Source organism: Gracilinanus agilis, chromosome 6 (assembly GCF_016433145.1).
Source record: "Gracilinanus agilis isolate LMUSP501 chromosome 6, AgileGrace, whole genome shotgun sequence".
Classification (NCBI taxonomy): domain Eukaryota; kingdom Metazoa; phylum Chordata; class Mammalia; order Didelphimorphia; family Didelphidae; genus Gracilinanus; species Gracilinanus agilis.
Window position 1 is genome coordinate 238,359,679 of NC_058135.1, and position 27,632 is coordinate 238,387,310.

Here is a 27,632-nt window from a genome sequence, read left to right on the forward strand (position 1 = left end):
CTTCTAGAGTCATTTTCTTAAACTTTCAGTGGTTCCTCATGGCCTAAAGCAGTGGTTCCCAAACATTTTTGGCCTACCGCCCCCTTTCCAGAAAAAATATTACTTAGCATCCCCTGTCACATACTATCACTGTCCCCTTACAGTTACTCACCACCCCCAAATGCACCTGTGGCCATCACCACCCCCCTGGATCGCTGCAGCACCCACCAGGGGGCAGTGGTACCCACTTTGGGAATCACTGGCCTAAAGGATTCAGGGCTTGCCACGATCCAGATCTGACTGACATTTCAGCCTTATCTCCCAGTTTTCCTCATAAGCTCTACATTTAAATCATCCCGGATACCTCATTGTTCTTCACCCTTATTCCACCTTTTCCCAGCTCCAGGATGAGTGCAGCCTGCCTCCATGCCTTGGAATGCACTCCCAACTTTCTCTGCCTATTGAATCTTTTGTTTTCCTTCAAGGCCTTTGAGGCAGCTAGATGTTTTAGTGGATCACTATCCTGACCCAGAGCCTGGAATATCTGAGCACAGATCTAGGCTCAGATGCTTATTGGCTATGTGACCCTGGGCAAGTCCCTTATACTCTCTCTGCTGCAGTTCCCTCATCTATAAATGGGAATAATAAGATCTCCCACCCAAGGTTGTTGGAAGGACAAAATGTGATTTTGTAAATGCTTTTGCAACTCTTTAAACTCTCCATGAATCCCAGCTATTATTACTATCTGACTCAGGGCTTATTTCCTTCATGAAGCCTTTCCTGGACAGTCCTTCCCCTAAACCTCAACAAGCCCATAGTGTTTTCTCCATCCTCCCATTTCCGACAGCACTGTCACCCCATCCTACTGTACGTCATATGTACTTCTGTCTGTGTCACCTCTCCCCTAAAAGACTAGGCTCTCCTGGGGAAGCGGGGGGCAGAGGAACGAGCCATTTTTTTTTACCTTTGTATCCCTACTGAATTCCACCTGACCCCAGCAGGTGAGCATGGCCTGGTCTGAGAGGCGCCTCACCCTGAAACCTGGCCAGGCCATCCCCTTCCTGATACCTGGAATGAGGCCGAAGTGATCTGCATCCCTTCCTGCATGTTCTGCTGCAGCTGGTTTGGGACGGTGATCTTCTTCTCCTTGATGATGGATGCTATGGGGAAGCTGCGCACCACAGTCTGCTCACCAACTAGGACAGAACACAGACGCTGCGTTAGTCCATCAGGGACACGACCGGCTTTCAGACACTTCCTGGAGAAAAAGCGATGCTTGATGAAGAGAGCATGCCGCTCTCTCTTTATTTGCAGGCTGCTTCTTCTAGGGATTGCTGACATCTCCCTCCACCCCCAAGTCCAGATAGTGCCAGGCCAGTAGAACGGCAGGTCAGAGGTCAGCAGGGGCTTAACCCAGCACTGTGGCAGTAGGGAGGCCCTGGATCTGTCACTTACTGGGGGACTTAGATGAGTCTCTACTCTTTTCTGGGCTTTAATTTCCTCATCTATCAATTAGTCAATAAATATTTATTAAGCACCTACTATGTCCAGGCACTGAGTTAAAAAGGAGACGATATTATTTGCACTACATGCCTCATAGAGGTGTCATGGGGATCAAATTATATGGTGGATGTGAAATGCTTTGTCAAATAATTAAATAAGGCCTCAGATGTTTTAATGTTTATGTAAAATAGGGGCTCTGAACCTGAGTGTCCAGAGATAGATTGCAGAGAGACTGTGAAAAATTCCATCTTTTTTTTTTTTAAAACTAACTTCTGATGAAATTGAGCATTTTCCTTGCTTATTTAAAAACACTATATGGCAAAGGGCTCCACAGGCTTCATTAGATTGCTCAAGGGGGGCCATATCATGACACAAAAAAGGTCAAGAGCTCCTGGAGTAAAGCCAAGAGGGCCTTGTATTTTAAGTGATTAATCATGTAGGACATGGATTTCAATTCCAAAAGTATCTGCCCAAGTAGGGATGAAGGGCTTAGCTCCAGACAAGTCAGGAAGAGTGGTGGGCCAGGCCAGCAGGCGACTAGGGCAACTCCATTGGGATACAACAAGGAATACTTTATAATCAGATTTTTCATAAAAAGACATGATACCAAAGACTGAAAATCCTATTATCTGAGGCACAGAGATATTTCTTTTGTGAGAATTCCTGTGTGTTTCACTGAAGATTAATCTCTCCTGCCCCCAGACAGTCCCAGACAGGGAGGTACCCCTGCCAAGCCTCATCAGGGGTTTCTGGTTTCAGATCTTGGGCTTCTAGGAGTTTAAATAGTCAGGTAGATAAGGTCGAGTCCACAAGCATGTACTAACTGTACCTCACTGGAAGGGACACATACAGGAGTCAATCCATATTCCTACTGAAGGTTTCTTCATCCTCGGGCTCCCTAGCTCAGATCCTAGGATTCACTCTTGACTCCTCACTCTCTTACCCCACATATACATTCTGTTACCAAGGCCTATTGTTTTTACCTTCATAACATTTCTTGTGTTGCTCTTCAGATACTGCCAGCACCCTGAAAAAGGCCCTCATCACCTCATGCTGTAATAGCCTGCTGGTTGGTCTCCCTGACACAAGTTTCTCCCCAAATACAGTCTACCCTCCACTTAACTGTTAAAGAGATCTTCCTAAAGTCCAGGTCTCAAAAAGGAACAAAGTAAAAACTCCCAACTAAATACCAAATTAGAAATCCTAAAAATTAAAGGTGATATCAATAAAACTGAATGTAGGGAAACTATTAAATTAACGAATGAATCTAGGAGCTGGTTTTATTTAAAAAATCAACAAAATTGATAAAGCATTAATAAATCTGATCAACAAATTTAATATTAAATTAATTATTTGAAATAACAGGTAAAGAAGGAGTTTTGTCAAACTCCTTTTACTTAAACCAGGAAAAACAAAAATAGAGAAAGAAAGAGACCAATCTCATCAATGAATATGGATGCAAAAATCCTAAATAAAGTAGTAGCTAGGAGGCTACAACAAAATGTCACAAAGATAATACACTGAGACTGAACAGGATTTATACCAGGATTGCAGAGATGGTTTAATATAAGGAACACTATTAACAGAATTGATAATATCAATAACAAAATTAATAAAAAACATAAGGTTTTATCAATAGATGCAGAAAAACCTTTGACAAAATACAACACTCATTCCTATTAAAAACACTGGAAAGCATAGGTATAAATGGATTTTTCTCCAACCTCCACCTAGAAGAATAATTCTTCTAATTACTATAATAGTGAATACAGTTTTTGAAATTATACATAACATTTCTCCATATAGGAATACAAATAATTTGATCTTATTAAAGCCCTTAAAGAGGCAAATTTAAAAATAAGAGTTTTCTTTCTTTCCCCTCTGTTTCTTATTTACCTTTTCATGTTTCTCTTGGTTTTTGTGGTTGGATATCGAACTTTCCATTTAGTCCTGGTCTTTTCTGTGCAAATACTTGGAAATCTTCTATCTTATTGAATGCCCAAACTTTCCCCTGGAAGTATATAGTCAGTTTTGATGGGTAGGTGATCCTTGGTTGTAGACCCAGTTCTCTTGCCTTTCTGAATATCATATTCCAAGCCTTGCAGTCTTTTAGTGTGGAGGCTGCCAGATCCTGTGTGATCCTGATTGGTGCTCCTTGATATCTGAATTGTCTCTTTCTGGCTTCTTGTAATATTTTTTTCTTTTACTTGGAAGCTCTTGAATTTGGCTATTATATTCCTGGGGATTGTCTTTTCAGGGTTTAGTATAGAGGGTGATCTATGGATCCAGAACTTCAGGGCAGTTTTGCTGAATAATTTCTTTTAGTATTCAGTCCAAATTTCTATTCTGCTTTTTGAGGAAGACCAATGATTCTCAAATTGTCTCTTCTAAGCCTCTTTTGTTGGTCTATTCTCATCAAGATATTTCATATTTCCTTCTATTTTGTCAGTCTTTTGACTTTGCTTTATTAATTCTTGTTGTCTTGTGAGATCATTGGCTTCTAATTGCCCAATTGTAGCCTTTAGAGACTGGTTTTCGGCTAAAATATTTTGGTTTTCCTTTTCAATCTGGTTTATCTGGTTCTTCAAGGCTTCCAGCTGGTCATTTCTGGTCTTCAATTTACTTATCAATTCATTTTATTTCAGAGCCTCACTTTCCAATTGTGAAATTCTGCCTTTTAAACTGTTTTCTTGCCAGATCTCTTCCATCTTTCTCATGATCTCAGATTTGAACTCTTCAAGATCTTGTGACCCATTTTCATTTTTTTGGGAAGGTTTGGATGTCTTTAATTGTTTGTCCTCCTTTGTTTTCTGTTTTTTTTTTCTGTGCAGAAGTTATCAAGTGTTAGAGTTTTTTTTCTTGGTCTTCTTGTTTATTTCTTGGGCTTTCCTTGGCTTCATTGTGGTTTATCCACCAGAAGTCTGAATAAGGCAATCTGATTCTCTTTTGTATGGAGTTAGGGAGCAGTTTTTGCTTGAGGCTACTTTGTGAGTCTCTTGGCTTCTCTGGGGACCCTCCTGGGGTCTCTGGTCTAGCTGTTTTCAGGGTTGAGCCCCCGTGTTCCTAGCCAGCTGCCCAGAGCCCAGAACTTCGCCCACATTTGTTTCTCTACCTAGGATCCTCCCCCCCCCCCCCAGTCTGAGTGAGCTGGGCACTGCTGCTGCCTCTCTCTGCCTCACTCTGGTGTCCAAGATCTGAGTTTTCCAGCCTTCTGGGGTCTCTGGTCTAGCTGTTTTCAGTGTCAAGCCCCCCCGTGGTCCTAGCCGGCTGCCCAGAGCCTGGAACTTGGCCCACGCTTGCTCCTCCACCTGAGATTTTCCCCCCCTGAGTCTGAGCGCGCTGGGCGCTGCTGCTGCCTCTCTCAGCCCCACCCCCTTGTCCAAGGTCTGAGTTTTCCAGCCTCCTGGGATCTCAGATCTTGCTGCCCTCAGGGGCAAGCTCCTAGTAGTGCCAGCTAGCTGCCAAGGAGCTAGATTCTGTGCCCCCGCTGGCTCTAACTCTGGAGCACAGCCTCTGCCTCTGGTACTGTGGGTGGGGTGGGGGAGGGGTGATCCACTCGCAGTTTGATGGGAGCTATTTTCCCCCCTTATAGCGTGGAAGTGCCCAAAGCCCACGTACCTTAGTACCTTTGATACTGTGCCCTATTGTGGGATCCCTTCTTTCATCTAGATTTGTTTTTGTTTTTGTTTTTGTTTGGAGGTACTCTATATCCATTGGTAAGGAGAGAAATTCGCCTTGCCTCTACTCTGCCACCATCTTAACCCAGAAGTCTATAAATGGATTTTTTCTAAAAATAATATGAAGCATCACCTAAAACCATCAACAAGTATTATTTGTAATGGGGAGAAGCTAGAACGCTTCCCAATAAGATCAGGAGTGAAACAAGGATGTCCATTATCATCAATATTATTTAATGTAGTTTTAAAAAAATAAATGAAAGAAAAAGAAATTGAAGGAATCAGAATGGGTAAAGAGGCAATAAAACTATCTTTGTTTGCAGATGACATGATGATATATGTGGAAAATCCTAGAGGCTTAGCTAAAAAGTTAGTTGAAGCTATCAATAATTTTAGCAAAGTAGCAAGGTATATAATATAGACACATATAAATCACCAGCATTTTTATATATTACTAACAAAGTCTTGTAAAAAGAGATAGAAAGAGATGGTCCATTTAAAATAATCACAGATAGAATGAAATATCTGGGAGTATACCTACCAAAACAAACCCAGGAACTAGGTGAATATAATTATAAAACACTTTTTATACAAACAAGGGAAAATCTAAGGTAATTGGAGAAATAGCAATGTTCAATAGATGGGCACAGCCAATATAATTAAAATGATTATCCTACCCAAGCTAATCTACTTATTTAATGCCACCCCAATTAAATGACAAAAAATTATTTTATTGAGTTAGAAAAAAATAAAATTCATAAAGAACAAAAGATCAAGTATATTAAAAGAATTAATGGGAAAAACTAAAGGAAGGAAATCTAGCAGTACCACATTTTAAATCATATAGTAAAGCAGTAACTATCAAAACTATCTAGTAATAGCTAAGAAATAGAATGGTAGATCAATGGAAGAGGACATACATACAAGAAACAGCAATAAAAGATTACAGTAACTTTGTATTTGTCAGAACCATAGATTCAGATTTTTTGGATAAGAAATCACTGTTTGGTAAAAATTTCTGGAATAAATGGAAGTTAGTTTGGCAGAAACTAGGTAAAAACCAGTATCTTACAGCATTCACTAAGATAAAATCAAAATGGATACATGATCTCCATAAAAGGAGATATAATAAATAAATTGGAACAGGAAACAAATTATCTATCAGATCTATAGATAGGAGAGGAATTTATGAGACAGTAAGATGTGGAGAGCAATTTGAAATATAAAATGGATAATTTTAAGTACATTAAATTTAATTTTTGGACAAATAAAACAAATGATTCCAAGATCAGAAGGAAAGCAAAAACTTGGAGAAAAAGTTAGTAGATAGCTATTCAGAGAGAGAGCATATCTAAAATATATAAATAACTTTGTCATATTTATAAGAATAAGAGCCATCCCTCAATTGATAAATGGGTAAAAGATATGAACAGACAATTTTCAGATGAAGAAATCAAGGTCATATATGGGTGTATGAAAAAATGCTTTAAATCATTACTGACTAGAGTAATGTAAACCAAAACAATTCTGAGATATCATCTCATGCACATGATGACTAGCTAAAATTGACAATGGCAAATGTTGGAGGGGATATGGAAAAATAGGGAAACTAATGGTGGAATTGTGAATTGATACAATCATTTTGGAGAGCAATTTGGAATTATACCCATAGTCGTAAAACTGTATATGCCCTTTGACCCAGCAATACCATTTCTGGGTCTGTTTCCTAAGGAGATTAGGGAAAAAGGAAAAGAACCTATAAGTTCCAAAATATTTATAGTAGCTTTCTTTGTAGTGGCAAAGAACTGGAAATTGAGGGGATGCCTAACAAATGAGGAGTGGCTAAACAAATTGTGGTATATATGATTGTGATGGTATATTACTGTGCCATAAGAAGCAATGAGCAGGCTAATTTAAAAAAAAAAACTTGGAAAGAACTACGTGGGATAAAAAACAGTGAAATGAGTAGAATCAGGAGAACATTATACACAGACACAGGATCAATACTAGAATAATAAATTGTCAATGTCACCCCTAGTGAGTGAGCTGAAAGGTGAAAACATGAAAGATTTAATTTGTATGATCAGTTGGTCTCCTGTATGATACCTTCTGAAATGCGGGGGTGGGGGTGGGGGTAGGGAGGGACTGGGACACTTCTGGATGGGATTTATTATGTAGATATGAAGAAAAATAAGATGAACATATAAGAGATTTGTGAATTCATTCATGTACAATTTTCTTTTTCTTTGTATGTGGAAATGCTTGTTTTATTTGGTTTTATAAAATTTGGAGAAAAAAAAAAGTCCAGGTCTCCCTGTGTTAGCTCCCTACTCAGTAAACTTGAGTGACTACCTAATAAACATAAAATCCTCTGCCTGGCTTTTAATGACCTCTTCACACTCTCTGTCTTTCCAGTCTTTTTATACTTTGCTCCCTCACCCATACATACTGTGATCCAGTGACACTGGCTCCTTTTTGTTCCTCAGATAAGACCCTCCAACTCTCAACTCTGAGCATTTATACTGGCTATTCCTCATGCCTGCAATTATGTTCTCCCTCCTTATCTCTGTTTCCTGACTTCCCTGGTTTCTTTCAAGTTCTAGCTAAAATCCTAAGCCTTTCCTTATTCCTCTTAGTGCTAGTCCTTCCTTCTGTGGGTTATGTCCTATTTATCTGTATATACTTGTTTGTACATAATTGTTTGGACACTGTCTCTCCCATTGAACTATAAGCTCCTTGACATCAGGAATCTTCTTAGGTAGCCTCATCCCCTGCCTGCAGGAATTCCTCTTCTCAGCTGCCGCATGATCCTGCTGACTTCTATGGAGCATTTGTTCTAGTACAGCCCTTATCTCATTTTCAGATGAACTGCTTACTGAATACAGCTCATCTTCCCCCATTTTGTGCTTCTGGTCTTCAAACCCAATTATAAGACAGGTTTAGGAATAGGGACTGATTTCATTGGTATACGAAAGTCCTAGGTGAGGACATTCCTCTATCAAGGCAGATCAGCAATTTCTTTTCAACTGATAGTCTTAGTTGCCTAGAGCACCCAGGTGTAAGACTAACTTTATTCCTATTAAAATTCATGTTATTAGATTTGGCCCAACATTCTAGCCTAGCAGGGTTTTTCTGAATCATGCTATTCAAGTGTTGGCTATACTTTGGATGACATGAGCCACTCCATCAAAATCTTTGTAGGAGATACAATGTAGAAGTACTCCCATAGGCACAGAGGAGATGCCCAAGGGGGGGAAGTACAGAGTTAAGAAGGTCTAGGAATCCAGCTGTGCCGTTTGCTGCCTCATCTTGGGCAGAGAAGTCCCTCCTCATTTGAGTTTTAGTTTTCTTCATCTGTAAAATGGAAACAGCTGGCTGTTTCCCTCACAGGTCTGTTATGAAAGTTAAATGAAACAAGGTAAATGAAGCCCTCATTAACTCCCCCAAAGCACAGAAATGTCTGTTGCAATTGTCTTATAATGTTCACACAGTTTCTTAACTTCCTAGGCTTTTGATAACAGTGAACTTGCTAACTCCTTTTTTGCCTAGGAGACTTCTGGGTCAGATTTGATTCCTTAGAGAAATTCCTTCTAAAATGATGAAATATGTGAATGAGATAAAATTCAATGTGTCTTCCTCAAGGCAAAGCATCCAGCTTACATCCCCAATATTCTCAAAGTAAAGCACTTGGCTTATACCCATCAGGAATGAAATGTGTAAATAAGTCTGTTTTTAGCTTCAAGGAAATCTAGGACCAGACTTTTTATCTCACTTCAAGAGCACTGTTAGGGCTCAAGACACAAGGAGACTCAGCCAGCTGCAGCTGTCTCCTTATCTCTTCTCATCCTTGAAAATGTTAGGGCGATCTTTTCTGATTGGGGTAGACTTCGCACCTCGATTGTAAATCCTGGCTTCCAGACAATAAGGATTGGATAGAGGAGGAAGGGGGGGGAGTCTTGCATCAGGAACCCATAAAATGTTTGTATTTGCACCCAGGCATTGCATTTGCCACTAGGGCATTTACCTTTCCTCATGAGGAAAAGAAAACTTCTGCCTGTTCTACTCTCAGTTTCTGACTCCATGTTTTTTTTTTTTTTATTTGAGTGGGTGGCACTGGGTGCTCATTTTTTATCCCATACATATGTATACTTGAGTTTCTGAAGAACCCAGAATTATATGAGAGACCCTAACTATTATGCAGTTAATTTTCCTGATTTATGTAGGGCTCAGGTTCTAGGATTTACACACACACACACTCCTATCCCATTTTGTTCCAATGTGACCAAAGACACAAAAGAAACTATATCTTTATCCCAATCTCAATTTCAAGGAAGTAAACACTCTTTTTACAACAAAGTAACCAATAAGAACCAATATTAAGGACTTGCTATGTGCCAGACACTGCACTAAGCTCTGAGGTTACAAAGACAAAAATGAAATAATCTTCCTAAAAAGTGGGAACAATAAGAAAAAGAAACTGAAAAAGAAAACATTTAGGCTCAGTTATGGGCAAATGCTAAATAGTTATTTCCTGTAGTCTCTAAGAAATCTAGCATAGTCTGAAAATGACAAAATCCATATCTCCTAAGCATTGGTGTAGTACTACACAGTTGTTGGCAAAGTCTACTATAAATTCCTACTAAAGTTTTGGAGCACAGAAAATAAATGTCTCTGTAAAGGAAAAGACAAGACTTATATGGACTCTTAGGCACAAAAATCCTTTGCACATATTCATATGCCAGGAAGACAGCTGTGAGAGACTTCTGTCTTTTGTCTACAGTCATCGGTACATCTGTTCACACTGAGGTAACTCATTTTTAATGCCTATTTTAATAATATTTAAGTAAAATTTTCTTGTTATCATCTGTTTCTCTGTCAATCTATATTCCCCACTATATAATACATCTCTCCTCCTTCTACCCAGAACTATGATCAGTTTTAACACCCTTTAATAAAGCATATTCTTTGTTGAATGTGGCAGGTCATCGCTAGAAGGGTTATGACCATCTACTCTAATCTTCTCATTGTATAGAAGAGGATTCTGAGAACCACAGTTGCTGCTCTAAGGTGTGTCTCTGGGTATTCTGTTTCTAGGGCCAGATTTCCTTTTGCTCTACTGTCCTCCCACTCCAATCAGGCCAGCAAGTCTGGCACAACTATGGCTGTGAATTGAGATGCTAAATGATTATAATTTGCTAATCTTTGAAATGCATAGAGGTTTAAAGGCAATATTTGGGTTAAAAGTAACACAAATGCAACAAAGACTAGAGAAAAATGTGATGCAAAAACTCCTCTAAAGGTTCCTCCCTAGTTAGAAGAAGGAAGCATAGAGCATAATGATAGTGATGAGAACACTGGGGCTGCTAAGATTAAACATGGATCATTGCTTTACTTGTAAGACTCCTTTATATCTAAGGGTTAAGCCTGATATTAGGTCATCTGAGCCAGTCAAAGAAATGAGTTAAAACAGCAGGCTCACGAGGGCAAGGTTAAAGGTCCAAACCCTGTCTAGGCAAAGTGAAAAAGTCTATTTGGTAATTACAGATGGCAAGTCTACTTTGAGCCACCTATCTTAATAACATTGCTGAACATTACAAGGGAAATGAGCTGAGGGAGTATAGATGACTCTAACCATTCTGCACTATGGGGAAAGATACTTCTAAGAATATATCCTTCTAAACGAGGGTCAGAATTATCAAACATTTTTGGAAAATGCAGTATCACATGATATAGAGACATTAGTGGAGAAGTGCAAATGTCATTCATTCAACTGTATAATTACAACAATGATAACTCATTTTTTGAGGGCTTTATGCCCATTATCTCAGTTGGTCCTCATGCTAATCCCCTGAGTATGAAATAAGCAATGATGAGTGTGCCTCAAGCTCTGTGCCCACTGTTCAGCCTGCCTTCTCTGGGGGCCTCATCTGTCAAGTTGTTAGTCAACCTCATCACAGCCCCAGTCATTCCCAGGACTGGAACTACAGACAAAAGCACCTGCAACGGATTCAGTAGGAAGAGCCCTGGAGTTGGGACCAGAAGATTCAGCTACCCATTGGCCAGTGACAAGCTGTATGCCTTTGATCAAGTTACTTAATCTCTTCTGACTTCTTTGAGATTCCTTGTAGGTAAAATCAAGAGAATACTTGTAACACCATTCTCACAGGGCTGTTGTGAGGATCAAAAGCAATAGATAATGTAGAAAATATGCTTTGTATAAATTGTAAAGGGCTATAGAAATATTATTCTTGTAATCTACAGGCAATTAATAAATGTTCATTGATTGATCCCCAATTATAATTTTGGAATCACAATTATTAACAAAGAACATTCAAGCTAATTCAATATACCCAAAAGAGAAAAACTTAAAAAGTTAGAAATTAATTAAAGTATCAGATAATTAGGAAAAAAAGATCCCTTCCATATTATTTTTTCCTTGCAAAAGTGTGGCATCATTGGACAAAATTGAGAAGAAAGCTCCTTTAGGCTAAGATACTGAGATTCCAGAGCCAGCAGTAGGTCAGTAATAAGATGGATGGTGGGAATTTCCAGCTTTATTTAAGGTAAGTAAAAGATTCTAGGAAATGAAGTGTTTTTGGTACCCAGTTAATCACACCAAGTAGATGACTGGCTGCTTGGTCCATCTGCAGGTCTTACTAGTCCTGAAGTAACCCATTAAGCAAATAGAATTAATGCTTGTTTGAACAAATACATTTGTGATTTATTGTTAGGAAGGTATCTGAGATTCCTGAAATGATACGAGAGTGTCTAATCAATTATTGACTATTGACGGGCCACAGCACATTAGGAAACATCTGACTTTATAGAACACTAGCTTTTGCTCTCAAACAACAGCTAACAAAACCACCCCCAACAGCCAGGTCCTGATGAAATGATAGCTTTTACCATATCAGTATGTATTCAAAGATCTGCATAACCTTTTAGTGGCAAAGGATTTTTTGAATCTTGTGAGCCATACCTAGCTGATCATGAGGGGTCCCTTTAAATAGAATTCTGTATGTGGTAAGAAACAGTGCTCCTTCTGCAGGGAGGATGTGGGGGCCTCCAAGAAGTCCTCCTGTAGCTTCCTCTCTTCCATCAGGATCAAGTAGCACCCGGAGGCCTTCACAAACTATTTCTTCTCCTGGAAGCAGGGTGGGTCTTAGAATCTTAGGCTAATGAGAAAAGAAATAGTATTATCAACCAAACTCTGGGCATTTAAATACTCCAGAAACAAGGTGGTTTTTCAATTATTGCAACATGACTAATAAAACTTCACTTGGAATTGCTACAACACCTCAAATAAGAAGGCAGGTTTGGAATAAGGGAATTTTCCAAGATTATCCAGATTGGAGGAGGTGCTAGGGAGTCAGGCCTAGAAAGAGCCCCTGAATCCACTGCAGTGATTTAAGGAACGCAATGAAAAAGATAAGCCACAAAGCTCTATTTTAATGTTTGATTTTGATCCAAGTTATGTGATGAAAAATCTGTTGCTCAAGGTCAGAGACTCTAGGAATGGGGAGTGGGTCTGAGCAGCTAGATTTCAGTGCTGATTATTTTGACCAAATTTCCGGAGACTGGTTGTGTATGGCCATTGTTCTTAAATTCTAGTTGAATGGAGGGTCTGAGATTTTCCAAATGACCATTTGGTTTGTGGGTGCCCAGATCACTTCAGGTGGGGAAAAATGCCTCAGTTTGGCCAGGCCAGCTCTTTCAATAAGAGCCCGTCCCTTAGTTATCTGTAAGTCTGCTGGTTCCATCTGTTCTCCTAAGCTACCATGGCATGTGAACCAAGCAACGAGCCAGAGCAAGTCATTTACAAGAAAGGAGCCGAATGACTTCTCCAAGGCTCAGTCATCCCCTGCCACTCTTTAAAAAAGAATATGCTGCAAAATACAAAAGAAATTTTACTATGAGGAGAGCACACCTTTTGTCAAATTACCTTCTGGATTGGGGGGAGCCTTCTACTCTCTCGATGAACAGCCTCCAGGGTCTCGATGTGCATTGCTACAATTCCTAGATGGATTCAGAGTATTTAGAGTAAAATGGCACAAAAGAAGTAGAAATGCACAAATGAGTTCTGAAATGCTATTTTTAAATAGTAATACATTTAAATAGATAATACAGTTTAGAATCTACCACACTTTCTTCAACCTTAGTTCAAATGCCCCATCTTACTTAAAGTCTTTCCTGATATTGTTATCTATTTGGACTTTCCTTCCCCCCGCCCCCCACCCCTCAAATTACCTAGTATTGACTTTCTATATATTTTGTACCAATTTATCCATAGTTATTGTTCCCTCAGCAGAAAAGGTATTCCTCAAGGGTGAGGACTATTTTTTTGTCTTTGTATCCCAGTACTCAGCCCACTGTTTGAGTAGGGCAAGGGTAATACTTGATTGATGGATTATTCAGGTGTTGACCAGAGAAGCTAAAAGTTCTGACCCTGAAGTCAAAGGACCTTAGACTGACTCCTAGCTTGGATACTTACTTACTGAGCAAAGTGACTTTGGGCAAATCACTTAACCGTTAGGGTTGCAGGCTCCCTATCTATAAATTGAGGAGTGATTCCTTTTATAGTTCTAGATCTATGACTCATAAATCATGGGTTGAACCAAAGCAGCTAAAACAACAACAACAAGAAGAACAACAAAAGAGATCACCAAAAAAGGTAATTAAAAAATTCAAAAGTCTGAAAAATCTGCATTTCTTGTTACCTGGTATCATGCAATGAAGGCTTTTGATGTGATCTTGAGTAACTCCACTCTCAGTACAAACTTTATCAATAAACCGGGTAATGAAACGCACAACAGAATTGGCGATGTCACTGTTCTCCGAGTCCTCAAAGCCACTCTCTGTGTCATAGCTCTCGGCAACACTTCCTGCAATGCTGAGATAAGCAAGCAATAGAGATGGCTGTTAACACTTGGTGTCCCCAATTGACAAACTATCAAAGGATATGAACTGGCAATTTTCAGAAGAAGAAATCAAAGCTATCTATAGTCATTAAAAATGCTCTAAATCACTCTATTAGAGAAATACAAATTAAAATAACACTGAGGTAACATCTCATACCTATCAGATTGGTTAATATAACAGAAAAGGAAAATGACAACTGTTGGAAGGGATGTGGAAAAATTGGGACACTAATGCTCTTTGGTGGAGTTGTGAACAGATCCAATCATTTTGGAACAATTTGTAACTATGCCCAAAGGGCTATAAAACTGCATACACTTTGAACAGCAATACCACTACTTGGTCTTATGCCAAGTAAGAAATGACTAGCAAGAGGATATTGCATCTTAGATGCTTTGGAGACTTCTTATTGGTTTCTTCTTTTGTTTATTTTAAAATACTCTAAGTTTCTCTGTAATTAGCGGCAGAAAAATCTACGGAAGAAAATCTAAGGAGTAGTTATATATAGATCTCAGTCCTGATGGCAGGTATTCTTTTACTTTTTTTGTGTCCTAGACCCCTCTGGCAGTCTAAGGAAGTCTATAGATCCCTTTACAAATAACGTTTTTTAAACAATTGAAGGAAATACTAAATTTCAGTTAGAGGTTAGTGAAGATAAAGATATAACTTTTTTCCCCATCCAAGTCCAAAGGCCTCCTGACATTTGTTCACAGATCGAAGGTTAAGACTCCTTTGGTCTATAGAAAAAGGATAAAATTGGGAAACTAATCCCTTCTTCAGGAGAGCTGCATGTAGGGCCAAAGGCGGGCTGGTGGCAACAAGATCAAAGGGGGAAGGTAGGCTGCCCTGGGCAATAGATAAAGATGGAAAAGCTGGGGAAATGGGATTTGGAGCTCCCTTCTTCCTGACTAATCTCTGCTGCAGTACCACTACATGAAAATTACAGAAATATTACATGCTAAACCATGGTACTAATTCAGAAGGTATCTGATGCTTGATAAAGGGAGAGAGCACTTGGACTGAAATAAGTGGAGAAGCCTTCCTGGAGAAGGCCTAACCAATCTTTGAATGACTGGCAGGATGTGGCCAGATAGAGTTCAGAGGGAAAGTATGTGGGAAGGCCCAAATGAACAAGCAAGGTATTGCATTTATAGAGGCAAAAGAGATATTTGCATAATGGAGTGGTAGAAAATAAGGCAAAATATTTACAGTAGGATCTGATTATGTAGGACCTTGGAAATACAGCAGAATTCAGATTTGATGAGATATGTAATGGACTCATTGGAGGTTTTGAGCTGGTTGATATTGAAAATAATATTTTCAGAAGAAATGCTCTGATTGTGGTATATAAAACTGTATAGAGGGTGAAAGACAAGGCTCAGAGATACCAGGGAGGAAATGATCCATTTTAGTAATACTGGGTTTAGGACTATGCTGGTAGCAAGTGAGATGAATAAAAAAGTGACAATTTAGGAAAAAAAAAACCCTTTCAAATGAAAAATTTACAAGGATATGATGATCATCTATCCCTGAGATGACAGAGAAGAAAAAGTCAAAGATGATCCCAGGGTTTCTAGCCAAAGATGATGGCAAAATGACTTTGTATTACCAACAGTACAGGGAAAGGTTTCAGGAAAATAAAGGTTGGAAATGTATTTTGTGTAATCAGAATAAGCTGAAACTGAGAGTGGATGAGGTCAGCAAGAGAGAATACTGGAAGGAAAGAATACTGGGAGACATCCACTTGGGAAAGGAGTGAAAGAAGTGAGACAAAAAGGTTGACCAGAGGTAAACTGTAAAGGCAGGAGAAGAACAAGGACACAGTAGTATCACAGAATCCAAAGGCAGAGAGCATCCTCTGGCTAAACTACTTTGGGACTTTTCTGACTTCTCTACCATGCCTCATTATTGGGGGAGAGGTAGAGGGTTATGAATTCCAAACCCTCATTTAAGCAGAGAACTCAGCTCGGACAATTTCATTCTCACTTGGTCATGCAATAGTTTGGGAAGTCTCAAAGTATTAGGACTTCTCTGACTGACTTTTCTATCATGCTCCCATGCTAGGTACCTTCCCCTCTGCCCAACTCTCATCCCCCATTAGATTATAAGCTCCTTGAAGAAAGACTATTTTTAAAAAATATTTGTATCTCTGGCACTTAGCACAATGCCTGGCATATAGCAGATGCTTAACAAATGTTTATTGACTATTGACTCAAGACAGAGTCAAGGCACTGTCAGAGGCATCAAATGTGGCAGGGGTCAAAGCTGATGGAGATGTGAAACAGTCACTGGATTTGACAAAAAGGAAGCCACTGGTGATCCTGAAGGGACTAATTTCACTCTGGTGATGAGGGGAAAAGAGAAAGATTGATGGGAAGGATGGATTAGAAGTAGATAGAACAGATATAAATCATAGGTTCATGGTGTTTGATAGTTAAGTGAAAGACTAGACAGTATTTAGAAAGAGAAATAGAATCAAGTAAAGCTTCTTTAAGCTGGGGAAATTCTGAAGTGACACTGAGATGTCAAGATGATATTCTATAGGAAAAACCTCCTCTTTAATAATATACTTGCCCAAGACCATCCAATAGTCTCCATGCTCTCTCTTGTTTCCAAACCTGTTTGTGACAATGCTGTTGCTCCCGCTCTCCCAGTCTCCAGTGGCAGATGTCCTCAGGAGTTTGTTTTTACTTGTGTCCAGTGGTACCAGCAGGTTGACCATGAGGTTTGCAAAGTGGATTGCCTGGCTAAAGACTGTACTTTCTTCCTTCTGCACCAGCTCCTGCTGCATCTCTTTGCTCAGTGTAGGCCACAAGCGCAGCTGCTCTGCAGCCAAGTCCATCGCAGTCTTCTCCTGGTCTGTGCTTTTCAGAATCTTCTCCTATGAAATGTATGACATTCAAGAGAAAATATTAATCATTTAACATAATCCAAAGAGTGAGACAAATTGTTAAAAATGCAGAACATTTCAATAGATTAATGTCTGGATAACTATAACTGGTTGTGTAAAAAAAAATTAAAATGGGGGGGGTGGGGAAGCCAAGATGGTGAAAGTCCACAGATCCATCTATTATTCTCTACCAAATTACCCTACAAAAAACTATGATATAACACCTCAAAATGAATTTTGGAGCAGCGTCACCCACAAAAAGATGGGGTAAAATAATATTTCTATCCAAAACAATTTAGAAGACCAGCAAGAAAAAATTCTTGCACTGGGGTGGACATAGAGTGCAAAGCAGCATGCCAAGCAGGCCCCACTGGGGCAACAGGCCTTGGAGGCAGCTAAATCAGCAGCAAAGGCCTTCAGAGCTCTCAGCCACAGATAGTGGGTGGGTGAAGGGGTCAGGCAAATTCTCAGATGGTGATTACAGGAGTCTCTTTTCTGGCTCTGGGGAGAAGACTCTTGTCACATTGTTGATATGCAAAACCAAGTTGCAGTCTTGGGGCACCTTCTAGGGGGAGGAGGATCACTAGTACATACCAGTGCTTGTGGGCAAGGCGAGCAGGGAATCCTGGTCATAGTTCCAAGGCAGAAAAGGATTATTGTAGTTACTCACAAAGCTGGGAGAGTATTAAACACACCTTTCCTAGATCATACCACCTTGGAAGAACTGAAAACTTAGAGCTCCCCAGAATTAGCTCTGAAGACAGCTGCACAAATAACTTGAAGTTTGGAAAAGTGCTCCTTTCACCACAAGAAGAGAGCCCAACATTAACAGGTTTTATGAGGAAATGAGAAAACAACAACAACAAAAAGAAACTCAACAAAGAAATTATTTTGGTGACAGAGAAAACCAAATTAAAACACAGAAGATGACAACAAAGTCAATACTGCTACATATAAGCCTCCAAGAAAAAAATGAATTTCTCTCAAGCCTCAAAAGAACTAATGCTATAGCTCAAAATGGTTAAAAAAAATTAGAGATAGAAGAAAAACTGGGAAAAAAATAAGAGTGATATAGGAAAATGATGAAAAAAGGGTTATTAGCTTGGAAAAAGAGACACAAAAAAAAGCTGAAGAAATTAATACCTTAGAAAATAGAATAGGTCAACTGGTAAAAGAAACACAAAAATCCAAAGAAGAAAGGAACTTTTAAAAAAAGCAGAATTGGTTAAATGGAAAAAGATATTTTAAAAATGCACCAAAGAGAAGATCTCTTTGCAAAATAGAATTAGCCAAATGGAAAAGGAGGTACAAAAGCTCATTCAAGAAAATCATGACTTAAAAGTTAGAACTGAGCAAGTAGAAGGCAAAAGACTCCATGAGATATCAAGAAACAATCACAGAAAGTTAAAAAAATTAAAAAATAGAAGAACTTGTGAAGTATCTCATGGGAAAAATAATCAATCTGGAAAATAAATCCAGGAGAGATAATCTAAGAATAATTTCACTCTATGAAAACCTTATTTTAAAAAAAGGAACTTGGACATTATTTTTCAAGAAATTATCAAGAAAAACTGTTCTGATATACTAGAACCAAAGAGTAAAACAGAAATTGAAAGAATCCACCAATCACCTCTTAAAAGAGATCTCAAAATGATAACTCCCAGGAATATTATGGCCAAATATCAGAACTTCAAGGTTAAGGAGAAACTATTGCAAGCAGCCAAAAATAAATAATTCAAATATTGTGGATTCACACTCAGGATAATACAAGATTTAGCAGCTTCTACATTAAAGGATCATAGGGTCTGGAATAGGATATTCCAGAGGGCAAAGGAGCTAGGACTTCAACCAAGGATCACTTACCCAACAAAACTGAATATAATCCTTTAGAGGAAAAAATAGGTATTCAATGAAAAAAAAAAAAAAGACTTTCAAGCATTCCTGATGAAAAAAGACCAGGGCTGAATGGAAAATTTGACTCAAGAGAAGCATAAAAAGGTAAACAGGAGGAAATGTGCATCAGCTATGGGTGGGGGGATAGCGGGGGGGAGAAGGGGAAAGTAGGAGCTTGAATCATGTAACCATGTTAAAAATGAATATTAATAAATGATTAAAAAAAAGGTAAACAGGAAAGAGAAATCAAAAGACATTCAATAAAGTTAAACTGCTTATATACCTACATGGGAAGATGATTCTTGTAACTCCTAAGAACTTTATCATTATTAGGGCAGTTAGAAGTATACATAGACAGAGGGCAAGGGTATGAATTGAATATGATAGAATGATATTAAAAAAATTAAATTAAGGCAGAGAAAGAGAAATGCATTGGGAGGAGGTAGAGGGGAAAATCAGAATAGAGTAGATTATCTCATATACAAGAGGCATGAAAGAGCTTTTATAGTTGAGGGGAATATGGGAGAGGTGGGGAGGGAAGCAAGTGAACCTTATTCTCATTGGATTTGGCTAATGAGGGAAGAACATACACAATCAATTGGGTATAGAAATCTATCTAACTCTAATGGAAAGTAGGAGGGGAAGAGGATAAGAGAAGAAGGGTGGGGCTGATAGAATTCCAAAGAGATAAAAAATGAAAAGAGGAAGGACTTATATGTACAAAAATATTTAAAGCAGCTCTTTAAGTGGGGGCAAGAATTGGAAAGTGCAGGGATAATCATCAATTACAGAATGTCAGAGTAAGTTACAATATATAATTGTAACTGTGCTGTAAAAAATGACAAGCAGGAGCTCAGAAAAACCTGGGAAGACTTACATGAACTGAAGCAGAATGAAATAAGCAGAACCAGGAGAACGACTATAAATGACAGAGATATTGTCAGCAATACAATGGTCTAAAGCAATCCTAAAGGGTTCATGATAAAAAAAAAAGGCCATCTTCTTCCAGAGATAAAGAATTGATGGAGTCTGACTCCAGACAAAAGAAACCTTTTTTCCCTTTCTAAATTTTATTTTTTTTTGAGTTTCCTTCCAAAAAAGATTAATATGGGAAAATGCTTTATATGATTGCACATATAAAATCTATACAGATTGCTTACCATTCTCAGGGAATGGGAAGGGGGAGGGAGAGAATTCAAGACCCACAATCCTTTATAAAGGTTAGAATCTATTTTTGTATATAATTGGGAAGAAAATGGAATTAAATAAATAAATAAATATGGAGTTCATCTTAATTCTTAGTATTTTAATGAACCTCTAATAAGGGTTCCGAGAAATTAGGTTGATTAGGTAGATTTCCTCTTCATCTGTAAGCCTTATCACTTCCAATGTATTAATTATGGCAAATAATTGGTTTATTGTTCCTTGAAACAATGTTGAAGTACTAGCTTTTTTGAATGATGGAAAATACTTAAATTTTCTTGGAAGTGAGGGTAGTACAGTTGAATATAGTAGTTCTAAAGTGATTTTTTTTGAAAAAGCAGTGTGCCCCACCAGGTTGAACATCTATGTCTTATCAGAATTAAATTATATGGAGTGTATTTTTTTGAGGGGGAGTGGTATATGGGTAAGGATTGGTTTGACTTTAGCTATTTAAAACAAATAGAAAGGACAGAAACACAAACTTTAGTGTTTGATCTACAAATGACTTTGAAAAAAGATATAAATGTTACTACATTTTTAAAAAGCCTACCGATGAGACACAGTCTAATTTGATTTCAAAAGCAATGGCACAGACACTTATCTTTAGTAGTCTATGAGGAAAGAAATATATCTATTGAAAGTCAATTCTTAATCAAATCACATATTTTAAAAGAAATGCAGCAAAACATACTTCACTTACCATATAATAATCATTTAGATTATGAGATATGAGAGAAATGGTTATAATAACAGAGCTTTTACCAGCTGGATGAATGAGAAGGCACAGAATCACAATTCTCACCTGGGGCCATTAGTGGTAGAATGTTAGTTTAGTTAAGATTCTAGCTGTATGTGCCCAAAGTGGGAACTTCCAATGACTAAACTCTGAAGGCTCACTGTCACAATCCACAATCATGTGTCTAGTAGACTCTGGTAATGGAAGAATAACTAATACACATTGATAAAAAGCAGTATTTAAGCCCCTAGACAATAATATTTGCCCAAGGTATTCTATCCAGCAATCTATAATACATAAATGCAATGAATCTTTCAATTAAATGCAGTGCCAAAGAGCTGCCTCTTTAAAATTATCTTCTACTTTTATATAAATAGGAACCTACACTAAAATATCAGTTGGAGCACAGAAATGAACCCAAACCAAATCACCACAAACCCATCCTGGTCATATGAAGTATTCTGTTATATGCTTGGATAGGGCACTTAGCACAGTGCCTGGCACACAGTGAGGTCTTAGTAAATTTTCGTTGACTTAGTAAAAGAAAAGGCACAATCTCTGCCCTCAGAAGAACTCTCTGAGGTAGAGTTGTAGGGGCAAGATAATATAGGATTTAATTATAACAATATTTAATCAACAGGTATTTATTTTAAGTGGCAGTGATGAGCCAGGCACTATGGCAGGTCCCGGGGATACAAAGACAATAAAAGAAACAGTCCCTGCCTTTCAAGAAGCTTACATTTTATGGGGATGGGGAAATAACATGTTCATGAATAATCATGTCACAGGGCCAATATGTTATAGGTGTGTAACCAAGGTACAAACACAGTGCTACTATAGTCCAGGAGAGGAAAATATAACCTCTGGCTGGGATTATAGGAGTTTTTTAAAGGAAATGACATTTAAGTTGGAGTAGGAATGATGAGTTGGATTTTAACTGGTGCTATTGTGGGGTGGGGACAGGAGGAAGGATTCCAGGCAGTGGAATGAGGAATGAGGAAGTCATGAAAGCAAGAAAGCAATACAGGATGGGTAAGCCAATGTGTTCTGCTGGTTGAGATATCAATTCATAGAATTTTTAAAGATTTCCATTTAAATTGCTAGCTGAGCTATATGCTTGAAGAGATTTTTTTCAAATAGTGTACAGTTCCACTGAAAACTGCTGAGAGGAGCCACCATGGACAGAAAGGACTTTTCCTGTAATTTATTCAATGGCAGTACAGCTGAGAAAGCTGATTATCCAAACCTGACTGTGGGAGATCTGAGTTACATTCCTGTTTCTTTTAAAAGTGCTTTCCAGTTATTGGCTTTTGCATAGCCGTAAGTGGTGTCTTCTTCTGTCACTAAACATTATTTTAGGTAGCCAGACCTTTTGAGATATGGACAAAAGTCCACAGAATTTGCAGTCACCAAGTGTTTTGTTCTCTCCCAACACCTTAAGCTGATTAGCTGCTTCCCCTCTAAGGGGCCCTTGGTTCCTTCTAGTTTTTCGTGATTATAAATAGTACTTCTAGAAACCATCTCTGTACAAATTACTTTTTTCCCCTTGGGATTTATATCCTTGGGCTATCTGTTCCAAAGTGGAATTTCCAAGTCAGAGGCACAGACGGTTTTGTAGCTCTTGTTACATGCTGCCAGACTGAGCTCCCCAAAGGTGAACCAATTCACAGTGCCACCAGCATTATGCCAGGAGGCCTGCAATGCTCTGTCAACAGTTTCTGGGTTACTTTAAGAGGACATTTACAAAAGGAGAACTTTGCAAAAGCATACTCTGTTTTCCAATAACTGTTCCCAAAAAGAGGCACAATGGGTTCTTATTTGTTAAAATTCAGTGCTTATGAACTATTCAAAGATATTACTACAAATAAACATGCTACTAGAAATTAACCTAATAAATAACAAGCAAAAAACCCAAAGCAACTGAGTTTTTTTAGGAAACTGTGACTGTTCATTTAAAAATTCTCTTCCAGTTATAGTCTGAATTCTAGTTCACAAGACATTTCATATTTTCTCACCGTTAGCTTCAAGTATGATGAATGATTGTCTTCCTTGGCTGAGAGGTACAGGGAGCGAACTTGATTTTGCACATTATTGTAAAATGTTGTCTCCCAAAACTGTTGATTAGTCCATATGGGGTGGTCCTGCACACAGGTATAAGCAAACTGACTGACTCCGGGGGCTAGTTTCTGTGAGAATACACAAAAAAGCAACCATCAGTGTGGAAACAATTTAAATCACCCCAAAGACCATCTCTTTACTCAAAGTTTACTCAAAGAATGTTTCTAGTAATATTTGATCCCCACCCCCAATTACATGTAAAAACAATTAACATTCACTTTCTAACATTTTGAGTTCCCAAATCTCTTCTTCCCTGAGATGGTAAGCAATTTGGTATACATTTTACACGTGTAATCATGCAAAACTTATTTCCACATTAGTTCTGTTGTGGAAGGAGATACATAAAATAAGAAACAGCAAGAAGAAAATCAAGTGAAGAAGAGTATGTTTCAATTTGCATTCAGCCTGCATTAGTAATTTCTTTGGAGATGGAGAGCCTTTTTTTCATGGATCCTATGGAACTGTCCTGGATCATTGTATTGCTGGGAACAGCTATCTTTCACTGTTGATCATCATATAATATTGCTATTACTGGGTACAATGTTTTCCTGGTTCTGCTTATTTCACTTTGCACCATTTCATGTAGGTCTTTCCAGGTTTTTCTGAAATCATCTTATTTAGCCCTTCTTGTAGCACGATAATATTCCATCACAATTATATATATAAATTTATCACAATTATATATATAAAGTTGTTTAGCCATTCCCTAACTGATGGACATCCCCTCAATTTCCAATTCTTTGCCACCTCAAAAAAGGGATGCTGTAAATATTTTTGTGCAAACAGGTCCTTTTCCCTTTAAAAAAATCTCTTTGGGATACAGGCCTTTTGGGGATATTGCTAGATTAAAAGGTATGCACAGTTTTGTAGCTCTTTGGGCATAGTTCCAAATTGCTCTCCAGAATGATTGGATCAGTTCATAACTCTAACAACAATGCATTAGTGTCCCAATTTTCCTACATCCCCTCCAACATTTATCATTTTCATTTTTTGTCATATGAGCCAATTTGATAAGTGTGAGCTGGTGTCTCAGGGTAGTTTATATTTGCATTTCTCTAATCAATATTGTAGAACATTTTTTATATGACTATAGATGGTTTTGATTTCTTCTTCTGAAAATTGTCTATTTATATCCTTTGGCCATTTATTGATTGCAATGACTTGAATTCTTATAAATTTGACTCAGTTCTCTCTATATTTGAGAAAATATGACTATCGGAGAGATGTGCTGCAAAATTCCCCACCTCCACTCTTCTGTTTTCTTTCTAACCTTGGTTGCATTGGTTTTTGTTTGTGTAAAACCTTTTACATTTAATATAATTAAATTTAATTTTACTTCTTGTAATTTACATTTTACTTCTTGTGATGCTCCCTATCTCTTGTTTGGTGATAAATTCTTCCTTCATCCCTAGTTCTGACAGGTATATTATTCTATGCTCCCCTCATTTGCTTAGGGCATCACGATTTATGTCTAAATCAAGTACCTTTTTGATCTTGTCTTCGTATATATTGTGTGAGCTACTGGCCTAGCCCTATACCTAGTTTCTGCCATACTGGTTTCCTATTTTCTAGGAAGTTTTAGTCACCAAATAAGGTTTCACAACAGTACACAGTTTTACATATAACCCACTTAATAATTCTACTCATCTAACATTTATCCATTGTCTGCAATAGCACTAAAGAAGCAGAAAATGCAAAAATTGCTCCTACAGGTTTTACAAGGCTGTGCATGTGAGCGTGTGTGTGTGTGTGTGTGTGTGTGTGTGTGTGTGTGTGTGAGTGAGTGAGTGTCTCCAGGGAGTAGTTATCAGTGAGTTTGTTAGTTGGATTTGGTGGGATTTGGGGATTTAGCTTTGTGATTTCTTTGGTTTATAAAGCTCCTGATGGGGAGATTTCCAATACAGAGCTGAGGTTATTCTACAATTATTTTAGAGACTTGCCTGGGGGGGTTTTAGCATTTCAGGGATTAGCTCAAGGTGGCCCAGTCAGTAGGTGTCAGAGGAGGGACTTGAATCCAGGTCTTCCGGACTCTGAGGCCGCCTATCTGTTCACTAGGCAGCTCTCTATGCCATTGTTCTGCCCCCCCCTTAGCTTACTCATCTTACTAAGAAGATTCTCCAATGCTCAGGTTTAAAGATCCTCCCTGGGGCCAGAAGTCCCGGTGTGGAGAGGGACCCTCCTTCTCCTCTTCTGCCTCCCCTCACCACCCTCACTGCCCCTTTTGCTCCCTCCTCCTCTTCCCCCTCCCTTCCTCCTTCTCTTCTCTGGGGATCCTATAGCTACTGGAGCAACTCCTCTTTTGTCTCTCCAAAACCAGTGTAGCTGCCTCTTCCTGACTTGTTTATGAGGGACCATATTGTTGGTTCCCAAGATGGCCTTGGGCTGCTGCTTTGATTTACCTCAGGCAGGCTGAAGCTCAACGGGAGTTTGAATGTTAACTTTTGCCCAATTCTCATGAAAAAAGGAATGCTACAGAGCTGTGGGCAGACTTTTTGTAGATCAAAAAGGGTCTGAATGGCCAGATTCTCGTTCTGAGAGTGAAGCTTAAGAAGGCAAATTCTGTTAAGGAGAATTCACTCTTTCTTAGAGGGAGAGAGCCTGGGACACAGAAGAATATGCTCCGAGTCAGAACGTTTTGACTCAGACCCACTTTAGATAATTACTAATTGTTTGACTTGGGCTGAGTCACTCATTTTCCTGGGCGAGCAGTGAATCCACAGCCATAAGAAGTTCAGTATTTATGTGCTCGGTGCTGGGCCCAAGTCCTGGGGATTCCAAGAGAGGCAACCACTGGGCCCCTGCCCTCCCTGAGCTTACAGTCTAAGGAGGGAGACAGGCGATATGTTAACAACTAGTACAAACAAGACATTCAGGGTCAGCTCCAAGCAAGCACAGAGGGAAGAGATTCGAATTAAGGGGGCTAAGGAGCAAGAAGGGCTTCTTGGAGAAGGTGGGCTTTTTGCTGGATCTTGAGGGAAGCCAGGATGTGGAAGGGAGGAGGGAGAGCATTTCATGCGGGGACGACCAGCAGAAATGTGCAGTTGTTAGATGGGGTGGGCAGAAGGGTACATGTGTGGGGTGTCACATGTAAGCAAGCTGGAAAGGCAGGGAAAGGCCGGGCATAGGAGCCCCAAAGAGCCTCTGCCTGTGACATGAAACAATGACGCGCTCCATCAAGCAGAGGTGGGTCCCGGGAGGGGAGGAGGGCCTGTTTCCCTTTCCTATTCCTAGAGGCCTGGAGATGCTTTTCCATGACGTTCCCTCCTCTGACTTTTCCTCTTTGGCTTCATGAAATGGGATGTTAAGTGAAGCAGCTGTAAGAGGGGGGCCCCGGCTCCATAGAAGAAACAGGGTTAACATATAAAGAGTAACTGCATAGGTGGGAGAAGTCCAGGGACACGCAGGAGAATGGAGGCCACTGGTACTCCGTTCTGGGACCTATTATTGCTATTCCTAACAAAGAACCAAGATGATAAGACAGTTTTATTCACTTGGTGGCACTTTTCTCAACCATAAATAGGCAGCTGGATTAGACAAAAGGCAGATCCCTGGTTTTAGAGTCAGAGGATGGAGGTTCCAGCCCAGCTGGGCTCCCTTCTGCCTGGGGAAGTGAGGCTGAGTGGGCTCTCTGGGATCACAGTTCTGCCCTCTGTGAAATGAGGCAGTTTGCCTCCATGACCTTTGAAGTCAGTACCTTCCAGCACTGAATCTAGGAATCTAGATAAGTCTAGGACTTATGACTGGGATTCTGGAGCGGTGCACCCATGGTGGCAATGGTGGCAAAGAAGAGCATTCACAGACGCCCTCAGGCACCTTCTCATTTCTCAAACTGACTTCATAGGTTCAGTGTGGATTTCTCAGAGTTCTCTAGGGTGTCCCCAACTTCTCTCTCATCTACTGCCAGTGCCTTGGAGGCTGGGACTGTCTTCCTTTTTCTTGTTTGCATTCCAGTGCTCAGCACAGTGCCTGGCACACTTAAGATGCTTAATAAAATGAGTGTTACCACTCCCTTCTGGGTTAGGGACACGTATTTCTGATTCCTGTATTACAGATGAAGCAACTGAGGCTCAGAGACGTAGTAATTTTCCCACAGGCAGGATCTGAACAAAGGTCTCAGATGGCTCCAAATCTATGCTGCTTCCAAAGAAAACAGTCACTAGGACGGTCCTTAATCTTAGGCAGCAATCAATAAAATATCCTCCAAAATTAGACTGTCTCATCTCCTTTGCTGAAGTGAGTTACTCTTTCCAATGATCAGCTTCTCCTAGTCTAGCATAGGCAGCATGGTGTAACAGGGAGAGAGCCAGAATGCTACTCAGAGAGCTACCTGGGCTCCAGGCCCACCTCAGACATTGTTGCGCTGGCCGGGGGACCCTGAACAAATCACTCACCTTTTTAGGGCCCAGGAAATCAATGTAGGCTGCAGAGAAGGTGCTAGCCTACTGGGAACGCCCCACATTGTAGATATCACAAGTCTAGATCCCTCTTCTCCTGAAAACCAACTAACTGACCAACCAACTGTGATTCTGGAGGCAGATTTGATCAGGATCATCAAGATGTAAAATGAAACCAAACCTAGACAATATTTTCTCCCATTGATTCCTCTCAATCTAGGCAGACAGGATGGGCAAGATGTGGCCTAGGATAAGGGGAAGATTCTTGGGAATCACACCACTGCCACTACATTTATTCGGTCTTCTGAGCAATCACCTCAGGC

General features: G+C 39.4%; 1 protein-coding gene across 1 annotated transcript in view; it reads right to left on the minus strand.

Moving 5' to 3' along the window:
• SBF2 (SET binding factor 2) overlaps positions 1 to 27,632 on the minus strand; it is a 545,383-nt gene that overhangs the window by 77,424 nt on the left and 440,327 nt on the right. The window contains exons 18-23 of the mRNA XM_044680325.1: positions 22,813 to 22,983; positions 16,694 to 16,956; positions 13,877 to 14,049; positions 13,102 to 13,175; positions 12,139 to 12,334; positions 1,048 to 1,175 (exon numbers count right to left, since the gene is read on the minus strand). Coding sequence (XP_044536260.1) covers positions 1,048 to 1,175; positions 12,139 to 12,334; positions 13,102 to 13,175; positions 13,877 to 14,049; positions 16,694 to 16,956; positions 22,813 to 22,983 — 1,005 coding nt within the window. The remainder of the gene's footprint in view (positions 1 to 1,047; positions 1,176 to 12,138; positions 12,335 to 13,101; positions 13,176 to 13,876; positions 14,050 to 16,693; positions 16,957 to 22,812; positions 22,984 to 27,632) is intronic.